Genomic DNA, 21,887 nt, shown 5'->3' with positions numbered 1-21,887 from the left:
ATTTTTACTCGCAAACCAACTCACCGTGCCTGGTTTTAAAACTACAACTAAAACTGGCACGGAAATGATGTCATGATAGGTCAGAGTTCATTTAGTGTCAACCCATGTGCGGCCGCCGTAGCCATGCGTTTTGAGGAAGAAAACTTAATTTTAGTAGTCTGTGGTTATTTGTAAGAAATAAAAATGCCTAGAGACATATCGTCGTCATCTAGCGAAGACGAAGAGGACAATAATGCTACAGAATCCCACGAAAAGCAAAAAGAAACCGGTAAGCGTACACACATTGGCTAGACACAAGCTAGTGTTAGTTGGTAATGGTTAGTTCAGTTACACCAGCACCGGCATTTTTTTTACTGAGAAATACAATGCAGTCATGTAAGGTAAATACGCAGCAATAGGCGCTGACTGGCTGAGCCCCATATTGATAGGAATGACGTCTTTATTTTTATTTGTTGACTCATTAAAACAGAGGAAAAGATTGTCTTGTGTAAAAAAAAATCTACATATTAAAGTTAAAAAAAAGTGTAATAATCAAGTGGAAACCTAAAAATGATGCTCCGCATTTGTCAAAGCCTTGGTCTTGTGTCTTCCAATATTTAAGCAAAGGCGAGAGATCAAAATCTCACCAATAATTAAAATATCTGTGTTTTATAACTATGTAACTATTTTGCACCAAAGAAAATATTTAGTAGAAGCGGTACACACAAGTAAGATGATATTGATCCAGTGAAACATGAGCACACACAGCTTTTGTTCAGGTGTTCTTTCTCGGGGCTGTTGTGTGTATTTCTTATGCTCTGTGTTATTTTATTCATGAAATGATGAAGGCGTGCTGCTGTTTGGATCCACAGATAAGAAGGCCAGCAGGTACCAGTGTCCTGCTGACTTTGTGTCTTTCCACCACAAGCCCTGCAGCAGCACTCTCACAGAGAGCCTGAAGAACAACAAGAATGAATTATGGCTCATCAAAGCTCCTGCCAGCTTTAATCCAGAATGGTGGGTGCAGTCTTTCTCCTTTTGCCTGTTTCCTTGTCTCTGTCTCAAACTTAAAGAAGAATTCATGCAATTAAGTATTTTCTTAATGGCATTCTTGTCTTGTATACATTTATTGGTTTAATCTTCAGTTTTGCATACATTGATCTACCAAAGCTTAGTAGATTTCAATATATACAGAATTTGAAAGGGTAACTACATACGTAACTGCTTCCACCTCTAATGCCAAATAATAAATCCGTTGATGTCAGAGAAAAGATTAACATTACAGAATTTACCATAATGAAATCATCTTTTGTGCTGTGCTCATGCACATGACAGGGGAAAGGCCATGGATGTATAAATAAAAAAGCAGTGGGAGCGAGAGGGACAATAAAACAGAGCTTCTAAAGGAGCATGGGAGGGGTGTACTTGTTTGATTAAGTTTAAATATCAACAGTCTTTCTCCAGAAACACACACGACACTGTAAAAGTTTGCTAATATTTGGGCATTCACATAGCTCACTGGGTGGAGTCCTTACTGCAGCATGTTTGAGTCCAGCCTGGGCCGTTTGCCCTCTGTCTCCCCTGCCTTTCCTCTCTCTCTCTCACACTATCAAAAATAAAGCCGAAAGGAAAAGAAAATCTTATTATCTTATAATCTCTCTAAAAAAAATTAAAAACAAAAAAGTTTGCTGATGTTAGTTACAGTTAGCCATCATAAACAACTGGTCATACTAGACCAAGAAAGACTTTATTTGCACATTTTTATTGTTTATTAATTCAGCTCTATGTTTGTAAGTGGGAGAATGTGTCATTTTTCTCTCTAAAGTTACATAGTCTAACTTTAAACACCTCTGCAACAATCTATGTCGCAGCACAAGAAGCAAGTCAGACTTATGTCTGTTGGGGCCAGCAGGTGGAGCTGGAGATGGGCTTCATGCTGAAGCTCCAGAGAGCTCCCTCAAATTCAGTAGCAGTCTTTGAAAATGATGTCATTTGGTTTAAACTTTTAAAGTTGAATAAACTTTTTTTTTTTCCAGGCAGGCTTTGTGAGAATGATGTCTAACCTCGACTCTCCTCCCTCCAAACAGTTTCAGTGGCATCAAGGTGCCCCTCTCAGGTCTCCAGACCCTGAAGGTTCCTACCGCTGCAGGTGGAGCAAAGACTGGGAGTGGCCAGCAGATCTACAGCATCCTTGCATCCACCCATGGTACCTCAGATCTCTGCCTGCTCACCAGGGACAAGCAATCATCAGATACCATGGTCTTTGGCCCCAGTTTTTCAGGTCTGATGAATGTGTGTGAGAGCTATGGAGACAGCAGCACCAACCAGGCCCCTCAGGTCATCCCCGCAGCTCCAGCACCCTCCATACCGCCGGGGCTGAAACAGCGGTTTCACCCGTTTGGCAGTAAGACCCCCACTCTGACATGTGTGGCAGAGAGTGAGGTGGATGGAGCCGCCTTCGGGCCCTCGTCTGCAACTCTCCGCCCCTTGGTAGTCAAACGATTTGTGGAAGAAACATGGCAGGAGGAAGAGGATGAGGAAGAAGGGAGGAAAAAGAAAAAGAAGAAAAAGAAAGAAAAGCGAATAAAGACAGAGCGAGAAGAGGAGGTGGTGAGAGTGAAAGAGGAACCTGTAACAGAAGTTCAGGACGAAGTGATGATGGAGCTCCCCCTCCAAGAGGGCGATGTTTCAGAGGAAAGGAGGAAAAAGAAGAAGAAAAAGAGAGACAGGGAGCGAGAGGAGGTGGAGGAGGGCATCGAGCCCAGTGTCATGGTGAAGGAGGAAGAGGTAACAGTGAAATGTGAACCAATGGACCCTTCGTATGGTGATGTAGTGGAGGGCTCAGGAAAGAAGAAGAAAAAGAAGAAGAAAAGCAAAACTGATGACGAGTAACCTGTCGTCACTTTATTGTTTTGTTTATTGTCGACCTTATGAACTTGACTGGGAGCCACTCCTAATTTACTCCAGTGTATTGATAGATTGTATAATGAGAGGCTTGCTTTGGCAGGACATTGCATCCAGAGAAAAAGAACACATCCTGAATCAATTGAACACTTACACAAATTATAAAATGGATTCATCCCAGCATCTTAAAGGCCAACGTTCCCTCTCATTTTGGGCTCAGAAAGTGACAGTTTTACACACAAAGAATGTGTGCAGCCGCAGGCATCTATGAGTGCATGGATAATAAGAGTGTACATGAGGGGAACATCTCTGTGTTCTGCCAGTGTCTGTCAAGTTGTGGTAGATTTTATGGGATTATTCTCACACTGTGTTGCTGCATTTGTGTACATATTTACACAACTCTGCTGGTAATGTTGCTGGTTTGGCGACAGGTTCAGAAAACCAGAGGTGATGTAAAGACAGTATAATGGTTCGCTGTCACGTCATGTTAGGTTTTTTGTTTTTAAAGGATTCGAGTCACATGTATTGGAGAACACGTGTTTTAAAATAAACTCCTAAAGTGATTAAAGGAAATGAAACGAAAATGAAAAGAACATGTTTGTGTTTTTGTCCTGCAGTCGACTCGTGCAAGCATTCTAACATTTTCCTCTCATGCCTTGACAGAGCAGTGACTTCATCCAGAAGGAATAAAACTTGAAGTTGTGTTGTAACTCAGACCACAGCTTATAAATTGCGCAACAATAGGAAAGTGTCCGATTTATAGATCTGTAGTTTTCTAATGATCTCAAGTTTTAGGTGGAAGTCATGTCATAGGAAAGGCAAACGTTTTCAATTAATAAATTACAGAGAATCTGTTGTGTGGACAGATATTTAGGTTTGAAAAATTATTTTTTATATTGACAGTGAGTATAGGTACTATTGGAAATACACTGAATTGTTGACAGGACATTGAATTGTTGTTTTAGTATAAACAGGATTCCCATGATCATGAAATTCCTTAAAGTTTAAAACAAAAACTTTCTTGGTTGGAATTGGTTTAGAATTAACAGAATGTTTTGGAATTTTTTTTAACATACAATGTTGTGGCTGTTGTTTAAAAGAGTGCTTCCCAACTGGTCGGTCACGATCCAAAAGTGGGTTGCTGGTCCACTCTGAATGGATGGCAAGTCAGTCAACTTTATTTTAAGTACAGTGAATTTCTGGCACGGAACTTTTATTTTGAAGCGCCCTTTCCCGCTGTAGAGCGAGTGACTAATGGAAGGCTAAGAGACAGCAAACTAGTTTGACAACATGGCCAAACACAAGTATGACACTGAATGTATTAAACTGTGTGGACCTCGAACTAATGACTAAGGAAAAATCTGGAACCTATGGCTGGACCACTTGGGGACCACTGGTTAAAAATAAATTTATAATAATCCCCAAAAATGTAAAATGCCAATGGAAATAAGTTGCTTGTATTATTAATTTTAAATCTATTGCTGTGCTGCATGTCTGTTGAAATGTCACTAATATCACGAGATACACATTGGTATTATGCACATTGCTAGTTGGCACCAGGAATGTCTACCAAGGGAGTTAAGTTAGCAAGTACTAAAAGGTTACTTATCCATAAATGCCTGGGAAGTGCGTGATTGATAATGTATGGCATTAGATTAGATTAGGTTAGATTCAACTTTACTGACGTTGCACATGTCACAATTAAGTGCTATAATGTACAGTAGTGGCTGATAGTCCAGAGGTGACATAGGGGTCTGGATGGCAGTGCATCCAGACCCCTCCATTCTGTAGAACAACAATATAATACATGGCTCAAGAGAGTCAGATCCTGGCTGCACTGGATGTAGGATCTGCACCACAAAGTTTGACGTTTGCAACATGGACGAAGTTGCTCTGGTTAGCCATGCTAAAGGGTAAAAGCACCCAATGATTGTTATATAGGCCTACCTATTTAAACTACTTAAATAAAGTCATGGAAATGTGGTAAAACATTATGTTAAACGTATGGAAAAGTGTTGATAATCTGTTGGTAAAAATGTGCGGGAACCCTGTAAGTATGAAATGGTCATGTCACCACTTATGATGCAATGAAGTTTCTCCCTGATTACAGCTGTAGGAAAGTTTAAAAATCAGATGAAATTGTATCTTCTGTGCACATTAAAATCAGTGAAGTGTTTTGTGTTTGGACCCGCTGTCTTTAATAGGTCCAGTGCAGAGTTTCATGATGATCTTCAAGACCTTTTCAGTGGGTTTTCATCTCTGCCACGACTGTGCTATAACTATGCAGGAAACTCTTCATGGCTATAATTTGTTGGCATGCTAAAAGTCATACTTAAATAATACTGCATGTCGGCACAAAATGTTGGCATCAAAACTTATATTGGTTGATCCCAAGTCTATAAATCTCTGCATGTCCATCGCCAGCAGAAATTCCCTTCAATTAAATGCATCACAGATATAAGCAGTCCTGACAGGGAGATGGCGCCACACTCCAGCCTGTTTCCTGTGTGGGGCATTCTGCAGCCTCAGAACAACCTCGGAGCCTATTATTTACATGCTACCATTTATTTTCACTAATTTACTACAGATCTTCTGTTGCTGTCCAGACACACACAAAGAAAGGATTTATTATTTTTCCACTTTCCGACAGCAGCAAATCATCAGATCTCAGTGACACTCAGGTGAAAAATCTCAGTCCAGGCTCTGCATCCTCCCCTCCTCCCTCCCTTCACTGCTCCCCTCTCCCTGCTCTGCACCGGAGTATGGTCCTGTTTCTTAATGAGCTCAGGCACCTCTGGCGCTATCACACTCTCACCATCTGTAGTAACCCTCTGCACACGCTGCAAGGCTTTATTGATCCAGCCTCATGTGTGCATTCACATTTTTTACAAACTCATTTTAAAGGGTCAGTGGACACAAAATTAAGAAAACCACGTTAAAGTTATGAAAAATATTATAGTACCATTCCAAAGATCACCTAAAAAATACTTTTTTGCTCACTGATTTGCTCCCCGTCCTAACGTCTAATTTTTTGGTTTAGCAGGAAGCCATTAAAGCAGAGAGCCACAGATGTTGGATCAAGCGTTTCCCCGTGAGTAATATCCAATGCCAGATTTCTGTGTATCCTCACAGGTATGTTGAATGTGTGCGCTACCGTCTATGCTTCAGAGTCTGCAGGCTTGAGTGCATGGGTGGATATGCCCGTGCAACTGAAAGAGTATCGTGTGTGTGTGTGTGTGTGTGTGTGTGCGTGCGTGCAGTTGCCTGATGCTAAAGTCAGTGAAATGAAAAATGATTTTTGCTCTGATGGCTCTACTTGCTTTAAACACAAAATTATGTTCTTGAATTTAACATATTTCTTTTCCTTCTTTACAAGTTGTATCTGTGCCAGTCACTTCATGTTAAACCAGAAAAAGGAAATAACAACTAAAAGAAAGGATCACATTTTTTGAACTGTTAAATAGAAATCCTCTTTCCACCAGGTAGTTTTGCACTTTTTGTATGATCCAATTCTTTGTCATGTGCAATAGTCTGCATATAAAAAAACCCCCACCACATTAATCTAAGATCCAGACCATCCTAAAAGGACGGAACTTAGATGTTATGAATTAGACACGTGTGTGACACCTCTCAGTCAAGCCAATAATACCCCAAGACATATCATCTGCTTTATGGTGTTACGTTATTGCTCATTGTTAAGACAAAAGGAGGGAAAATACACAAAAGGATAGAGATTAAAAATGAAAATATTTATTACATAATGTTATTTACAAAATAGATGAATGACATGTGTACAATAAGCAACATCAGTGGTGTGTGCTCGTGCCAGGGTTGGGTGTAAAATGGTGTGTGAAGATGCTGCATGCTTGGAGAAAAGGCCAAACAAATCAAACAAACCATAGGACCACGTGGGATCTGAGAGCTGCAAGAGATCGAGGCAAACTGACCTGACCAGCTTTGTAGGCTTGTCGGCCCATCGGTCCAAGTGAACCAGCTCCTTAATGATCTACACTGCCAGCTCACTACCTGCAAAGACAAGAGAAACACGAGCAGGCCAGAAACAGGAGGGACTGTCACAATGGGACATTAATTCTCATTATTACCAGCAAGAAACAAATATAAGACTTTTCCACTGATTTCAGTGCAGTGAGTTTATTTGGAGTTTTGAAATTCTACATGCTGGTGTTTGCAAACCTGTACCCACTTTTCCTCTGTTCCACATCTGATCTTACATGCAATTACTGTATCTCTATTAACCCCCTGAGGACTTGACAATGGCCAATATACAGTGTGGTGGGCAGTGAAACCTTCACTTACTGCTGTATAAGTCAGCCAGGTCTGTGGCAGAATAACATGTATGCATCTTGTTTTGCAGTTTCTGCCATTTTCTGAGTCTTTCATCGAGATTGCATCAGTAGTCTGTGTGTGTGTGTGTGTGTGTGTGTGTGTGCACTCAGCAGTGTGGTCAAGAGGATGCGTCAGATTGTCATCTCATTTCCGTCACATTTAGAGTTCACCATCAGCCATTTCATCTGAAATACACAGGCTGGAGTCACAGAATTGAAATCTCTTTCAATATATCTGCTCTCACAGCCGTTAGTGCCCTTCTTGGTGTGTTGGGGGGAAGTGAATGAGTAATAGTCTCTGCTTCTTTAACAATGTCTGTTGAAGTGCCCTTGAGCAGGACACTTAACCCAAACTTCTCCAGAAGAATGCAGCTGTACTGTGCAACCTGCAGGTGTGAATCTGTTCACCTGTTTGGATGAAATAATCAAAAAGTGTGCTGATAGAAAACATGAGTGTGCTCACCCTGACATCCCCACACAAATGGGGGTTTAGAGGGTGATGGTGAGCGCAGCTGTAGTCCCCCTGTGCTTGCCTCAGCAGTTTGAAAAATTGAAATGAATTAGACCCTGAGTGCAGCAGAATGAGGGGAGGGAGACATCTAATCATATCAGCCTGATTATGTAAGGTGAATCACTACAGTCCTTCCCTTTCAGCACTTCACTGCAGTGGCACTTTACATGGAGTCACACCTGCAGCTGTGGAGGATGCTCTGTCTTTCAGTGAAGTATGCAAACAAACAGCCACTTTTCTCACCAAGCTGTTGTGTCAACATGGACATGCTATAAAATACTTTTTACATTCTGTATGAATTGATGCATATAAATTGGATAAAAGAGTACAATCAGACTGAACTTTGACCTCGGACATAGCAAGGTCAGCCAGTGATGCTGGAATTTATCTGATGTTATTGATGCATTTTCTGCATAGTTAAAGAAAACAAGCAGCGGAGTTGCCGGTAATAAAGCAATAAGTGGCATTCTAATGTAGCAGGTTGACTAAGCTTCAACAGCTTGTGTTTACAACCTCACCTGCATTACTTAACTTTATACACTTACGTGTATAAAGTTAATTCAAGATTTTTAATAATTATGTTCATTTTATTGGATGTAATGTCATATTATTGCACATTATGTCCAATTATGTCTCTTACTTATCCTATCCTTTAGACAATGTTGAAAAGTAACTAAGTATATTTACTCAGGTTGGCCTGCTTTCTACAATTGTGAGGTACTTGTGCTTTTTAAGCTGCATTCATGTTACTTAGTACCTTTGCACTAAAATTCATATGGAAATTACTCCATTTATATTTGATAACTTTAGTTGCTAGTTACTTTATAGATTCAAATTATTAATACAAAGTATAATCAATTAATACAATATATAAAGCCACAAAGCAGTATACAACAAAATTTAAATTAGCCCTACCATTACCAGCTGCAACATCAAAGTGATACATAGAATCCAATAAAATAATACACATTTGTGCTGTGCTATTTGAACATTTTCATTGTACTTGTATCATCTTTATTGTGACCCAAGGCAGTTTACCATCTTACAACTAACTCTTCTGTTTCTGACTGATCTTCTAACCTTTGATTTAAGTTAGAATCAGTTTCAATGAAAAAAGAAAAAAAAAACAACTGTGTATTTGAGTAGAATGGAGAACTGATTTCCTGCTTACCACTTTAAAAAAACTTGATGAATTATCACATTTATTCACAGAACAATAGATTTTAGGCTGTAATAAAAGGCAGGAACTGTTTCATGAGCCATGGTCAAATTAAATATTAAATAGTCTGTGTGTTTTTTCACATAGTATGCAAGCAAATTTGATCACTTCTGGTGTGACTGCAGCATAAATATATGCAGAAAGATGAAATAGCTTGATTAAAAAAATATGTAAAAAGAAAATGCCTAATGAGGAATTGGACAGCACTTTGTGACACAAGAAATACTTGTGAGTGGCTAGTTTAAACAATGTTATTGTTTCTTTAATCTTTATTTAGACTTTTTATTCAAAAAAGATACTGGATCAAATCAGATGAAAACATGCAGGATATCTTTCAATATGGCAAAACATCCATGCACACATATGGTGAGTGAATTCAGTGTGGCCAGGACGAGTGGATGGAATAAGTCTGAACCTACTGTGCCAAACATCCGATGTTTACCTGCTGTGAATTCTTAACACAGAGCTGTGTATTTTGCTCCTTTTGGATTGCAGTTTTATTCATGCACTTAAGTGTGAGGATAAAACCTGGTATCAGTCTTAAGCATCACTTACACTGTAATGTTTCTAACCCTTTAAAATACATCATATACTTGTAAAATGCCCCATTCTGCCTTTTTTGAAGCTGTAATGACATCATTATTCTGAATGCTTTCTTTGTGGAGAGGCAGCAGAGGACACAGAGCAATAATGTTGTAGTACAGGTACAGTGGCTTTGCTACTGTCAGGGGAGGCTCATGACTGATCTGTTTACCTGATCACTGCGCAACTGTGAAAACACTTATAACTGCATTAAGGCATCAAGTCTCTTTTTTTAATTGAATGGTTGATACAGAAGATTATTTTTTTTAATTTGTTTATTGCGACAGCAGGAAAGAGAAAAGAGAAACAGAATAGTAGCAGGTAGGGAGGCACTGGTTGTGAGATTCATGGCTGGATTCAGCTTCAGACCTGATCAGCCATACTGTATCTCAGCAACCCCGACTGAGTGTGTCAGTCCCCTTGAATGCACCACTGTCACTGCTCACCGTAGCAGCTGAGGGGTCAAGAGGTCAAAGCTCACTCAGGCAGTGAGGCAGGAAAGGTGCACCTGCAGCTGGACTGAGACATAACTGTGAGTGTGATGTGGACCAGCCAAAGTTGGAAAAGTTCACCTCAGTATTTTCTGCTTTCAATCAAAAAAATGGGAGTCATTGTGAGGAACTGCACATAATCAGTGTCTTTTTTCAGCAGGTAACAACTTTTGGATGTGTGAGAATATTAAATTTGAGTGGAAATACAAAAAAAATAAAAATAAAATCAGGAAAAATCAGCCAAAACTTAAAGATATGAATAAAACAGCTTGCTTCTGCCTTGAAGACAACAAACTCTGACTTTCTGTCTGACTTTCTACAATATTTTACCAAAACTTCATTACCCCTGTACTCATTAGCTATCCAGTATACATAGGCTCAACTGAAAGGTCACAGGGGTCAAATGTGAGCTAAGGCAGCGAGGCATCTTCAGTTCCTGTAAGTCACCGTAACCCCATCTACAGACAGTAATCTTACACCTGCCCATGTCTCACTGTAATGCATTAGACTATCCAAAGGTAATAGAATGATGCAATATAGCGCTATGTGTAATACTGTGTGTGTATTATCTTTTCACTGTCTGGTTCTGTGTGTGTGTGTGTGTGTGTGTGTGTGTGTGTGTGTGTAGCTGGGCGTTAGGCTGCGGTGCTGTCTGCCGAAGAGAGGATGAATAATAAATGCAGTCTGAAGTTTGGATCCAACGTGTTCAGACTACTGAGCAGAGCAGAGGCCTTTCCACGGCCCAGCCGAGCCAATGCCAATGATAAGATTTGGGGGGAGGGAGATGGGACGGGGGTGTGCTAGTGTGGGGGAGGGCTGGTGGGGGGGAGGTGTTGTAGGGGTAATGAATTGGAGAACCAATTCTCGCCTACCCTCCCCTCCCTCTGCAGTGATCTCTCTCTCTCACTCTCTCTCCCTCTTCTCTCTCTTGCTGTCTTTTTCAACCAGCGCGCCTCGCTCCAGCCAGCCTGCGGCAATGTGAGCGTTGCCATGGCAACGTGGACCTGCCAAGGACCACGGCGATGGAGAGAGGGAGGGAGGGGGGGGGGGGGGAGAGCGAGGAGGGGTGCAGCTCATCAATGTCTTAGAGTCCCCCTTCCCTCCCCCACCCAAACACACACACACACACACACACACACACACACACACACACTACAGGCATGCTGTTGAAAGAACAAACATCACAAAGGGCTCGAGCCTAAAATCTGCCGCAGAGAAACTAAAACTCTGCTGTAGCTCCTTACTTTCCTGCTCTGCACATTTTTACATTTTACTTTTTTCTTTTCTTCAATGACAAACACCTAGACAGCTTCTGTTTACACCACAACCAAATAAACAAACAAATAAATGAATTCCCTGCAATCCCTCGTACTCTCTGTCTACAGGTTTACACAGATTTGCTTTCATTTTAAAAAGAATAAAACCACTGTATCTATCCACGATACATTTATCTATCCTTCTCTCATTCCATATCTTCTTCATTCCTTTACATGACCCTTTGTATCTCGCCTCCATCTCTCCCAATTAAACCATTCTATTGTAAGAACATGGGGAGACATGAAGTGTGGGTGGGTGTGTGTGTGTGTGTGTGTTTGTGGGTGTGCGCAGTCCTGGCTCATTTCCAGCTCCAGCCCTCTAATAAGCCCCTCTGCTGAAACTGAAAGTGTGACATGGATCAATAACTGGATGTGTGAATCTCTTCTGCACAAACTGACATGAAGATGCTAATTCTTTTCTTTTCCTTTATTTTCTCTCAGACAATGGAGGGAGTAGAAGTGCTGTTGTTAGTGGAGTGTCACTGGGCAAGTGTGTGTGTGTGTGTGTGTGTGTGTGTGTGTGACATTGCAGTGCAGATTTGAAAGGCTGCAGCAGCTGTCGACAGACAACGACAATCCTTACCGCACCAGCAACTTGATTGCATACTAATGTTTTGGTATGACGCATCGCTCTCTTCTCTTCCTCCCCCCTAATCAGCCTCCCTCCCTGTTTTCCAATGCCTCCCTCTTTGCATATCTCCCCTCTCTCCCTCCCCCTCCCATCTATTTTCATATGTCTCTCTCTTTCTTTCTTCTTACCCTCCCTCCCACCTTGCTCTTCACATTGTGTGGCAATGATATGGCACTGAGCTGCTGCTGGTACAACCCACCCACCACCTCTGCAACGACAAACAGAAATGTAACCTCATGGGACATCAACAAAGAAAAGGAAGGTGTTATACAGGTGGCAAACAGAGCAGTGTTTATGAATTTTGCAGACAGATTTGAGCAAACTTTTGTAATATTTATATTATTATATTAATATTGATTATTTTCCTGATTATTCAACTAATTTTTGAGTCTATAGGTATCAGAAAATAATGAGAAAACACAAACATTCCAAGCTAAGTAACAATGTGGCAAGACCACATTGTTTGTCAGTGTCTTCCAAAACGGAAATGCCAGTTACAAAAATGATTCATCGGAACATTTTTTTGATCTGCCTCCTGGTTATGATTAAGGACTGGTTGGAGTCTTTTTTTATAGCATCTTTAAGCTCATTGTTTTGGCTTTCTGGCCCAAGAATGAACTTTTTTGGTTCACTTTGCACTTGGCTGCAGCAGGCAGGTGTTCTCTTTGGTCAAAGCTCCACAAACTGGCTGTGCGATACCTGACCCATGCCAAATAGTAGACGGACAAAGTGAATATACAGTAGTGGAGTATTTAGTGTTTTTATTGACCCTTCATATGTTTCTCAGTTACCTTTAAGCCATTGGTCCCAGGTGTTTTTAAAGACCCTTTGCTGCATTTCCCAGCAGTGTGTGAGCCACCGATCCTGTTTATTTTTTTTATTGACTCTTGACTCCTAGTGTTGCTCATGGGCATTTGAGCCTTCAATCCCAAGTGATTTTTACCAACCCGTCCCTACTTTTCCAGCAACTTCTGTGCCACAAAATGTAGGTGTTTTAAGCCAAAACGTGATCTTTTCCTGACTATCTATAACCAAGGGATTTTTGTGCCTACATCTAGCCACACATTCACCACAGTGCTGTTGACAAATATAACACAGTTATATAACAAATATAACATAGTTACCAGGGGCGGGCCCTAGTGCATGCTAGTTACTAGATATAAAGTGGGATTTATACTTGTGTGGTAGAGCCTACGCCGTAGCCTACGCACATCACCGCCGTTCTGAGCATTTATACTTGTGCGTGGTGTGTCTGTGTCACTTTAACTATAACGCACTTGTCTTTTGCCGGACACATTTTCCCTACAACTATAACTTGCTAACATAATTAGCACAAGCCTATAGCATTTTACATTGTAATTTTCCTCTTCTCATATGAAGCCAGGGACAGCAGCAACATTTAACAAAGGTAACATTACGAAATTCAACTCTATTACAACTCACAGGGTTCACTGACAAAACAACTGTCTTAAACTAAAAACATTTTCTAAACAAATATAACGTGCTATTAGCATTAGGCTTTATTATCTGCACAATTTATTGTTTCTTATCTGTGAAATTTAAGTGAATAAAAGCTTCGTTTCCACTGAGGGAAATGGTCTCAGCTTACAAAAACAGACAGGATGTCTGCCTCACCGCAATGTGTAGTTACATTTCCAGGGAGGTGCACGTCAGGCTATAGTGTAGGCTACGGTGTAGGTACTATGTTGATGCTGAGCCTATGCTGTAGCTACAGCCTCGATTCAATGTAGAAGTATAAATTCCAGCTAAGGCACACACACACCAGTGGCAACTGTTAATAAAAATGCAGAAGGAATCTAATTTAGGGAGCTTTGCTACTTTTTTCTCCTGTTCGTGTCTCTCATGTCCTTCCTTACTGACACTTTTGTGTTTGAAAGGCATGACTGCTCGCTGGACTTCTAGATGTGCTCAGCCAGTCAGTCTTGACAGATTTTGCACTTAAAGTAGCCACCGTACCGTAGCTTCTTGTCACATGATCAAATAAAGACATTACATTAGGCAACATCCACATACATGTTACCCAATCATCTTTGTGTACCTGTATTTGACAAAAATACAAAAAACAAAACATAATCAATTCATTTAATTGAACAGTTTTGTTTTAGTTATGGTTTTTCTAGTTCATGTAGAATAAGCATTTAATGTGGTTATAGATTGCTACTGTCTAATTTACAAAAGAAAAGAAAAGAAAAGAAAAAGAAAAGAAAGAAAAAATCATGACAGACATGGGTTTGCATTTTTGAGGGCACATAGCCTGTAGCAAATGGCACCATTTTTAATTCAATGTGAGTTCTTTGAACACAGGCGTAGTTCCAAGGTGGCAATCTGAATTATTTGCAAACCCTCCCTACCCCATGTGCGCCAGTGCAACAGCACTGCCTGCACTGTCTATATCTATGCCCCTGGTATCCGTAGTTTACAGAAATGCACAGTGCTAACAATGCAAACACAACAGGGCTTTGGAATTTCATTCTGTCGCAACAATGGGCGGACTCCTTGTTTGGCAAATTATGGCTAACTCCCAGGTGGCCTAAAATCACTTATTGCAGGTTTAAATATACTAGCACTGAGTGTTGATCAGAGACAAGATGGGAGCAGTGGTGCAGTGCAAAAGTTAGACTGAGCTATACAGTTAGGTAGAGCCGAGGATTATTGGGTTATTCTAAGTGTCTGAACAGAAGAAATCCTATTTTTAAACAGAAAATCATCACATTGGAGAAGCAGTAACAGGTGAATGTCGGCAGCTTTACTAAAGAACTAACTTGTTGAATTGTTAATTTTTTTTGTCGATCGACTGACCAATTAATCCACTAATCGTTTCTGCTCTATAAATTGCATGAAGGTGTTCTGTGCTTGTATAGCTGAATCCAGGTGAAAGCTCTCTGACTCACACCTGTTAAATCCTCTGTAGGTATGAAATAAAGAGGAGAGGAGACAGGTGAGAGATGGATTGTTAAGCCTTGGGGAAGTGAGACATTTGTTGCTCAATATAAGGAAGTTGGACATAATATTTTGGTGCCTAGTGAATGTTGAGTGTTTGCTTTTCTGAGGCAGAGATTAGCCGTTATGGATTATAGGATATGGGGCTCCACTGCTCTTTCTTCCTGTCTTTTTGCTGCAGTAAAATCTTAAAAGAACAAGTTGGAAAAAGGAAAACACGATCTTTTCAGCAAATAATTTGGCCACGCAAACATCTCTGCCTTCCAGCCAGGAAGCCTAAAGCTGTCTTCTTCTCCTTCTTTTTTGGTAATGGGAGTAGTTTTTTTTTTGTTTTTTTTTTGCCTGAATCATTTCAGACCGCTGACAGACAGCAAGTCAAATGTTAGAACAGTGAACGCTGTGCGAGACAGTGTGATAGGCTGCACAGAGAATCTGTTGCTAGGCTCACTGTGAACAGACCAGTCAAGTCTGACATATGTTTTCAAAGCAGCCCTCTTAGCAGCTTGCAGCAGTTGCCATGGAAACCCCAATGCCATTTCCCCCCATTGTTTGGACCGCTCGATATCCCGAAAGCTTTTTCAGAGTCCTGGTTTATTAAAGCCTGGGAGACCAACAATGAGAGCTGGTTTTGTGCAGTTTGTTAGTGTGTGCATATATTCAGCATTTATGTGTGTACATTTTTGCAAGAATGCATATGTCTCTCCATATGTATGTGTGTGTGTGTGTGTGTGTGTGTGTGTGTAGGCGCAGGATGTTTGGGTACATGAGTATCTGAGTTTGTGGCTGCATACTCAAGGATGCATGCCTGTGTGTGTGTGTGTGTGTGTGTGTGTTTGAGCAAGTTCAGTCTCTTTCAGAGGCGGTGACAAAGGAAGACGTCCTTCACTTGACCTTCACAATAGATGAAAACATGGGCTGAGTCTGTGCTGCTCTCTGTTACCACAGCAGTGTGGGATTTATGGAAAACAAGAGATAACATAAAAAAACAAAACAGAAATGATTTTTTTTCTAGTTTTAATTACTTTAGGTGGATCTATCCTTTTTTGTTAAGTAGACAAAGTACTTTTAATCCTTAAATCTTCTTCAGAATCAACACCTGGTACCATAAAAGCCCACCTTCCCTTGTGATTTGACACATTTTAATTTCAAACACGTGCAGTTTTGCCACGCCTGAACTTCTGATGTGTTACTGTTATAAGCTGCTCCGCATTTGAAGTTTAGTGTTGTTAATAAGTGAAATCCCTTGGTCAGTAATTCTGAGCTTAATTCATTACATTAAAGTTATAATGAAGTGCTCCCATTTGATGTGAGCAGCTTTTTTACACACATACCTACACACACACGCACGATATGACACAATTAACCCTTTCCCACCAAAATTAGCGTGTGTACATGGAGTTTTTAAACACGAGTAAACCAGCTGATAATAGATGATGGACACCTTTCCCATTGCCAGAAGGCCAGAGTTGTGTAGATCACTCTGCAGCAGACGAGTATGCCTCTCTGTGTGTTTGTGCGGAATTTTTTGGTGTGTCATGTTCAACGTCATGGAGGGGCCAGAAAATGAATCCGGTCCTACTCTGAAGCTGTCAAAATCCGATGCTTGGGCAATGACTTGCAGCATCAGAAACCAACAACAAAATGCATCCTTTAACATCAGCATGATATGTGGCAGGTTGCCGTTATAGTTTAACGGTGCCCAGCGGTCTCAGGGGGAAATGCAGCAGGGGAAGGATGAAAGTTAAGGCGACGAAAGTCCAAATGGGGCGAGCAGGAGGGGGGGTGGATGGGTCCAACAAACATTGACTTTCACCTAAGAGAGCAGTGTTCGTGTCCCGTAAGATTCTAAAGGTAACGTCTTAAACGTAACCACTTGCTTTTGCTGCCTAAACCTAACTACATGTTTTTGTTGCTTAAACTCAACCCTGTGTGTTTGTTGTTGAAAGAAAAAAACATCAATTCCCGGTGTTTTACCGACATAGTGCATTTATTTTGAGAGCGACTGTATGTAAACGTTAAATTTACTGTGAAAACGGAGGTGTATTTTGAAAGAAGACAATGCATGTAACAGGCAGGACTTGACACGGTGTCCCAGAACGTCATCAGCCAACGCACTCAAGGTACTTTGCACGTTGTATGTGCACGTGGAAAGTCCATGACCAAGCACATCAATATGTGACGAGGTCGGAGTGAGAATGTGTTGAGAAAACAGGTTAGTAAACAGTAGAAAGCAGCATAGAGGCCTGTGAGAGCTTTACGGTGGCTTCTTTATTTGTCGCTTATTTATTAGGTCTCTCTTTCAAACTTGGTGCCGATAAATTTGGATCAACATTTGAGCGCAGCTTGGGTTGAGATGAATGGCATTGCATCTCACCAGTTTAGGGGCTAAAATTAATTTCCATCAATGCCAATTGTAACTGGATTTGATAAATACCTATGACTACTGCAGAGTAATTTGACCCTGGTGTGAATGCCAATTGTAACCTTTACCATTACATTAAAGATCCAAATGTTACTGGGTGTTAGCATGTTTTCTGTGCAGTGGGAAAGAGGCTAATGTAACAGTGAAGTGTAATCATTTTTGGTAATGCTTTATTTCAGAGGCTCTCCAATCCAAATCATTTTCTAATAATTCCTTAAACAGTTTCCCTGAAAGAATGATGTAATTTGGCAGTAACTACATGGAACAAAAATTTAAATGCAATACTTTTGTTTCCGGTCCCATTTTTCACAGGTTTAAGTTAAAGAAGACTTTTTTTATGCACACAAAGGACTAATTTCTGACATTTTGGTCGCAAATTTGTTAAAATATGTGTTAGTGAGCACTTCTTCTTTTCCAAGATCATCCATCCACCTGACAGGTGGGGCATATCAACATGCTCATCAGACAGCATCATTGCTTCACAGGCTTGCCTTGAGATGGTCACAATAAAAGGCCACTCTAAAATGTGCAGTTTGATCTTAGAATATATTCATTAGAATTTCACGACTAGTGCTACAGGAATGCCTCTTTTGGTCATACCACAAAGAGTTAGTTAGTATGTGGTGTGACCACTGTTTGCCTCATGCAGTGCAACACATCTTTTTTACATAAAGTTTATCAAGTTGTTGGTTGTGGCCTCTGAAATGCTGGCCCACTCCTCTTCAATGGCTGTATGAAGTTGCTGGATATTTGCAGGAACTGGAACATGCTGTTGTTCATGTCAATCCAGAGAATCACGCATGCTCAATGGGTGCCATGTCTGGTGAGCATTCAGGCCATGCAAGAACTGGGATGTTATTAGCTTCCAGAAATTGTGCACAGGTCCTTGCAACTAGGGGTGTCCCCGACTAAGAATTTTAATAGTCGTATCTGATTTGACAGATTTTTCCTTTAGCCGACTAATCGCGGAATCATGTTGTTTTCCCCCTCATTGATTAATGAGCTCATTTGCATCAGTTTCCACTCCAGAGAAAAGAGCTAAAACACCCAAATACACAATTTTAATTCTTCAGTTGGCATAATAAGATAATAATAATAAAAGTAAAAGGGTTATCATTTTATCTTTATTCCTTTCACTTCATCAAGGTATGATGCTCTGAGTGCAGAGTGCTGCAGCCTCATCCATGTCTTTAACAGGAGTCGTTTCTGACTCGTGCCATTTCATTCACAAATAAACATCCAAAAACATCATCAAAAGGTTTAGAAACAGTTTTCCTTCTTTCTGACTTCAAGTTACATCATTAGTCAACTCAGGTTCATACAAGTTCATCCACACGGACTGTGCGTCACCGCGCTTAATTGTTTGGCCACGTCGGGAAAAAAGTAGCCATATAAAAATTCAGCGGTGAAATCCATTTTAAGACACTTCATCCTTCAAAAAAGTTTGATTTGAGAGCACATACCTCCTCCAGAGTGTTTGTTTATGCGCTCCATCACCGTAAATCATCACCACATGATTCCCGAGCATGGCACTGCTACTGCTCACTGCTCCCTCAGGGGATGGGTCAAATGCGGAGAACAAATTTCACACACTCAGGTGTGGGACTTTAACTTTAAATCATCATAGGCCTCGATGCTGCTCTGATGGTCCTGCAGCGCACTCACTCACCTCAGCTTATTTGGATCGAGCAACTGGGTGATTTATTCATGCGTAGTAATGATTATGCCTACTGATTAAACGCACGCGTCATTTTCAATTTTTTATTAACAGAAATTAGGCTGATGTTTGTATCATGAATTACTAGAAAACAAATACATTCTACGTCAAATCAAGATGTTCAGCAGCAGTGAGCACCCCCATATTGTCAGAATGGTACGGTCTTGTTTCATAACCACATTTTGCGACGATTTGACGGCGAGACAGTCGAATCAGACTTCTCCAAATAGAATCACCGAATCATCGACTATTCGGGGTCACCCCTACTTGCAACACTGCATTATTATGCTTCAACATGAGGTCATGGGGACAGGTGGATGGCTTGACAATGGGTCTCAGGGTCTTGGCATGTCTTGACCATTTACTTACAGTTTCTGAACTGTCAAGGGGCCATGTTTCTTTCATATACAATATTTTATCAACAGTGACTCCCCCTGCTCTGCATAAGATCAAGTCAGGCTGGAGAGCTGAATTAGGTTTGTTGTTGTCAGATGAATGGTGGGATGCAATACATTTATCCTCCTCTTGTATGAGGCTTAAGCCTGATTTATGGTCCTATGGCGTACCTACGACGTACCTACATCGTTGCCGTGACGCCATCGTGAACCCTTCAAACTTCTCCGTCACTCCATTTCATCACGGTGCAATTCACCACCAGAGCGGTAGGGGGCTGCATTCCTTTCCTGAATGGTTATCGTCGTCTCTAGTTGATTCTTTGTTTAGCTTCCAGCTTTTCCGGTCACAGTGAACAATGGCGACCGAGAGAGAGAGAATCTTGCTGGAGTTGGAGTTGTTGGATGTCGAAGAAAGTATGTTAATACTGCAACATCTACATCGCAACAGAAGATGTTTAAAGATGCCGGGGATGGCGCAATCTGGAAATACGGAACCGGAAATGCGTTGCTACCAAGCAAACCAATCACTGGTCATGCCCAAGCCTAGTGGAATACTGAAGATCTTTTTTGATGTTATATTGAAGATATTGGAACCGTGCCATCTTTGGTATCCCTGGGGAGGGTGTTAGAATAAACAAAGGACTGTAATTTCTTTTGCCTCTTTAATAGCTCGTCATTGAATCCTCCTCTTATGGGTAATTTGCTCATCCCCCTAAAATATGTCCTGGCTGTGGGATTTAATGTTATTTCTGAAACTGGAAAAGAAAAAATTTTCTGTCCGTGGCTCAGCTGACATATTTTACATACACTGGCAGCCCCTCATCTCCCACTTTGAAACAATGCAATCTATCCCATTAGCCTAGTATGGCAAGTATGACCAGAGAAAGATAACTTTGACTGTTCCGGGGCATACATTTACACAGTTACATGTATATTGGTGCATTTATTATGACATATTTGTGTGGCAATGTAACAGTGTGGGTACCTACATAGTATGATGTACTAGCAGCTGAGTATTAACAGCTGACTTTTATTTATTTATTTATTTATTTATTTATTTATTTATTTTTTTATAATTAATATCTATTTGTTTTTTTTTAAAGTTTTAATATTTCTGTTTACAAAGTGTGATGGCCCCAGGCCCTCCACTAGGGTTTGGTGTTGGTGTTGTGTTATGTTCTTTTGTTTCAGAGTGCTGGTGGCTTGATTGTCTGTCTCCAGCCCTTTAAAACCCGCCCTCCTGGAAACTTGGTGCCTCTTCTTTTTCCCCCTGGCACCATGCTGCGTTGATTGCATTTACTTGAGTTTTTGTATAGTTTAGTTTGCATTATAATACTTGGTTATATTGTTTATTCTTGAATTTTTGTTAAAATAAATTACTTAATTTTATGTATGTCCTGACAAATAGAGCAACCGCTCAGAATGACATACCAACACCATGTGCGCATGTGCAGAGCGAAAAAAAAAAAAAATCCAGAGGACACGCCCATAATTTTAAACTACCAGGGATCTTCATGGTGGAAAGAGCGGTCTTTTACAGATAAATTAAATGAAATTATACAGTTCCTAAAGTTACATTTTCTTATCTAGTTTTGCTAGTATCTAGCACTCTTTGGGTATGCGAAAGTTCGGATTAGCCTAATATGCTCGACAAAGACGTTGCTAAAATGCTAGCTAGCTAAGGGGCGAATTCACAAAGAATGGATTGAGGCTGCTGATAGCGGCACGCATTGCACATTATTTACAATCACCATCTGCATCGTCTCAAGGTCCGATTTACAAAAGATATTGCGCTAATGAGTCCCTGTCTACTCCTGAGTCCCTTTCCTTAAGGAGCTATCAAGCCAGCATCCCGATAACAGATATGACGGCGCAAATACGCCCATAAAGTTTTGCAATTGAGTGCAATTTGCCCTTGTTTTGTGATTGAGTGAGTGGAGTGGTTTCCAGTGTTTCGGGCTTTTCTCCACATTTCAGCACACAGATTGGTTTATAATGAAAACTGCAGGGAGCACAAAAGCCTCAAATTGTGTGTCTTTAATTAACGGAGGTGCGCACACACAGAGCTCTCCACAGTCACAAACCAACTTTCATCTGTTTTGCTTCTTTTAACTTACTTCTCTAGTATTTAGCATCTATAACATAAGCTACTGAAATGTCCATTAAAATAGGCTACAGCTAGACAGGCAGGTCTGAAACGTGTTAGATTAAAGTCCGAGTCTCACTATAATGTAGTTCAGGTGTCACTGAATGTATCCAGGATTTCGCAGAAACATCACTACTGATGTTCTGTTTGATGCCAACAGCTGGCTGTGTGTCACAGCTGGCTGAAGCATTATGCAGCAGCTGAAACAATAAGTGCGTCTCCATACTGAGAAAGAGGATGTGCGCATTTACGCACGCGGCACAGCAG

General features: G+C 40.7%; 1 protein-coding gene across 1 annotated transcript; it reads left to right on the top strand.

Annotated features, from left to right (window-relative positions):
* The first annotated feature begins 13 nt into the window (after nucleotides 1-13).
* On the top strand, nucleotides 14-3,476 carry polr1g (RNA polymerase I subunit G). Its single transcript, XM_033631559.2, has 3 exons — nucleotides 14-268; nucleotides 852-996; nucleotides 2,067-3,476. The coding sequence occupies exons 1-3, from the start codon at nucleotides 184-186 to the stop codon at nucleotides 2,869-2,871; spliced, it is 1,035 nt and encodes a 344-aa protein (XP_033487450.2). The 5' UTR covers nucleotides 14-183; the 3' UTR covers nucleotides 2,872-3,476.
* The last annotated feature ends 18,411 nt before the right edge of the window (nucleotides 3,477-21,887 follow it).

This window comes from Epinephelus lanceolatus, chromosome 4 (genome assembly GCF_041903045.1).
Source record: "Epinephelus lanceolatus isolate andai-2023 chromosome 4, ASM4190304v1, whole genome shotgun sequence".
In the NCBI taxonomy this organism is placed as follows: domain Eukaryota; kingdom Metazoa; phylum Chordata; class Actinopteri; order Perciformes; family Serranidae; genus Epinephelus; species Epinephelus lanceolatus.
This window is presented reverse-complemented; position numbering and strand designations above follow the sequence as displayed.

Coding starts and splice junctions, on each gene's coding strand:
- polr1g (XM_033631559.2), top strand. CDS start 184: ATGCCTAGAGACATATCGTCGTCATCTAGCGAAGACGAAGAGGACAAT. Junction 269..851: donor CGAAAAGCAAAAAGAAACCG/GTAAGCGTACAC, acceptor TTGGATCCACAG/ATAAGAAGGCCAGCAGGTAC. Junction 997..2,066: donor GCCAGCTTTAATCCAGAATG/GTGGGTGCAGTC, acceptor CCCTCCAAACAG/TTTCAGTGGCATCAAGGTGC.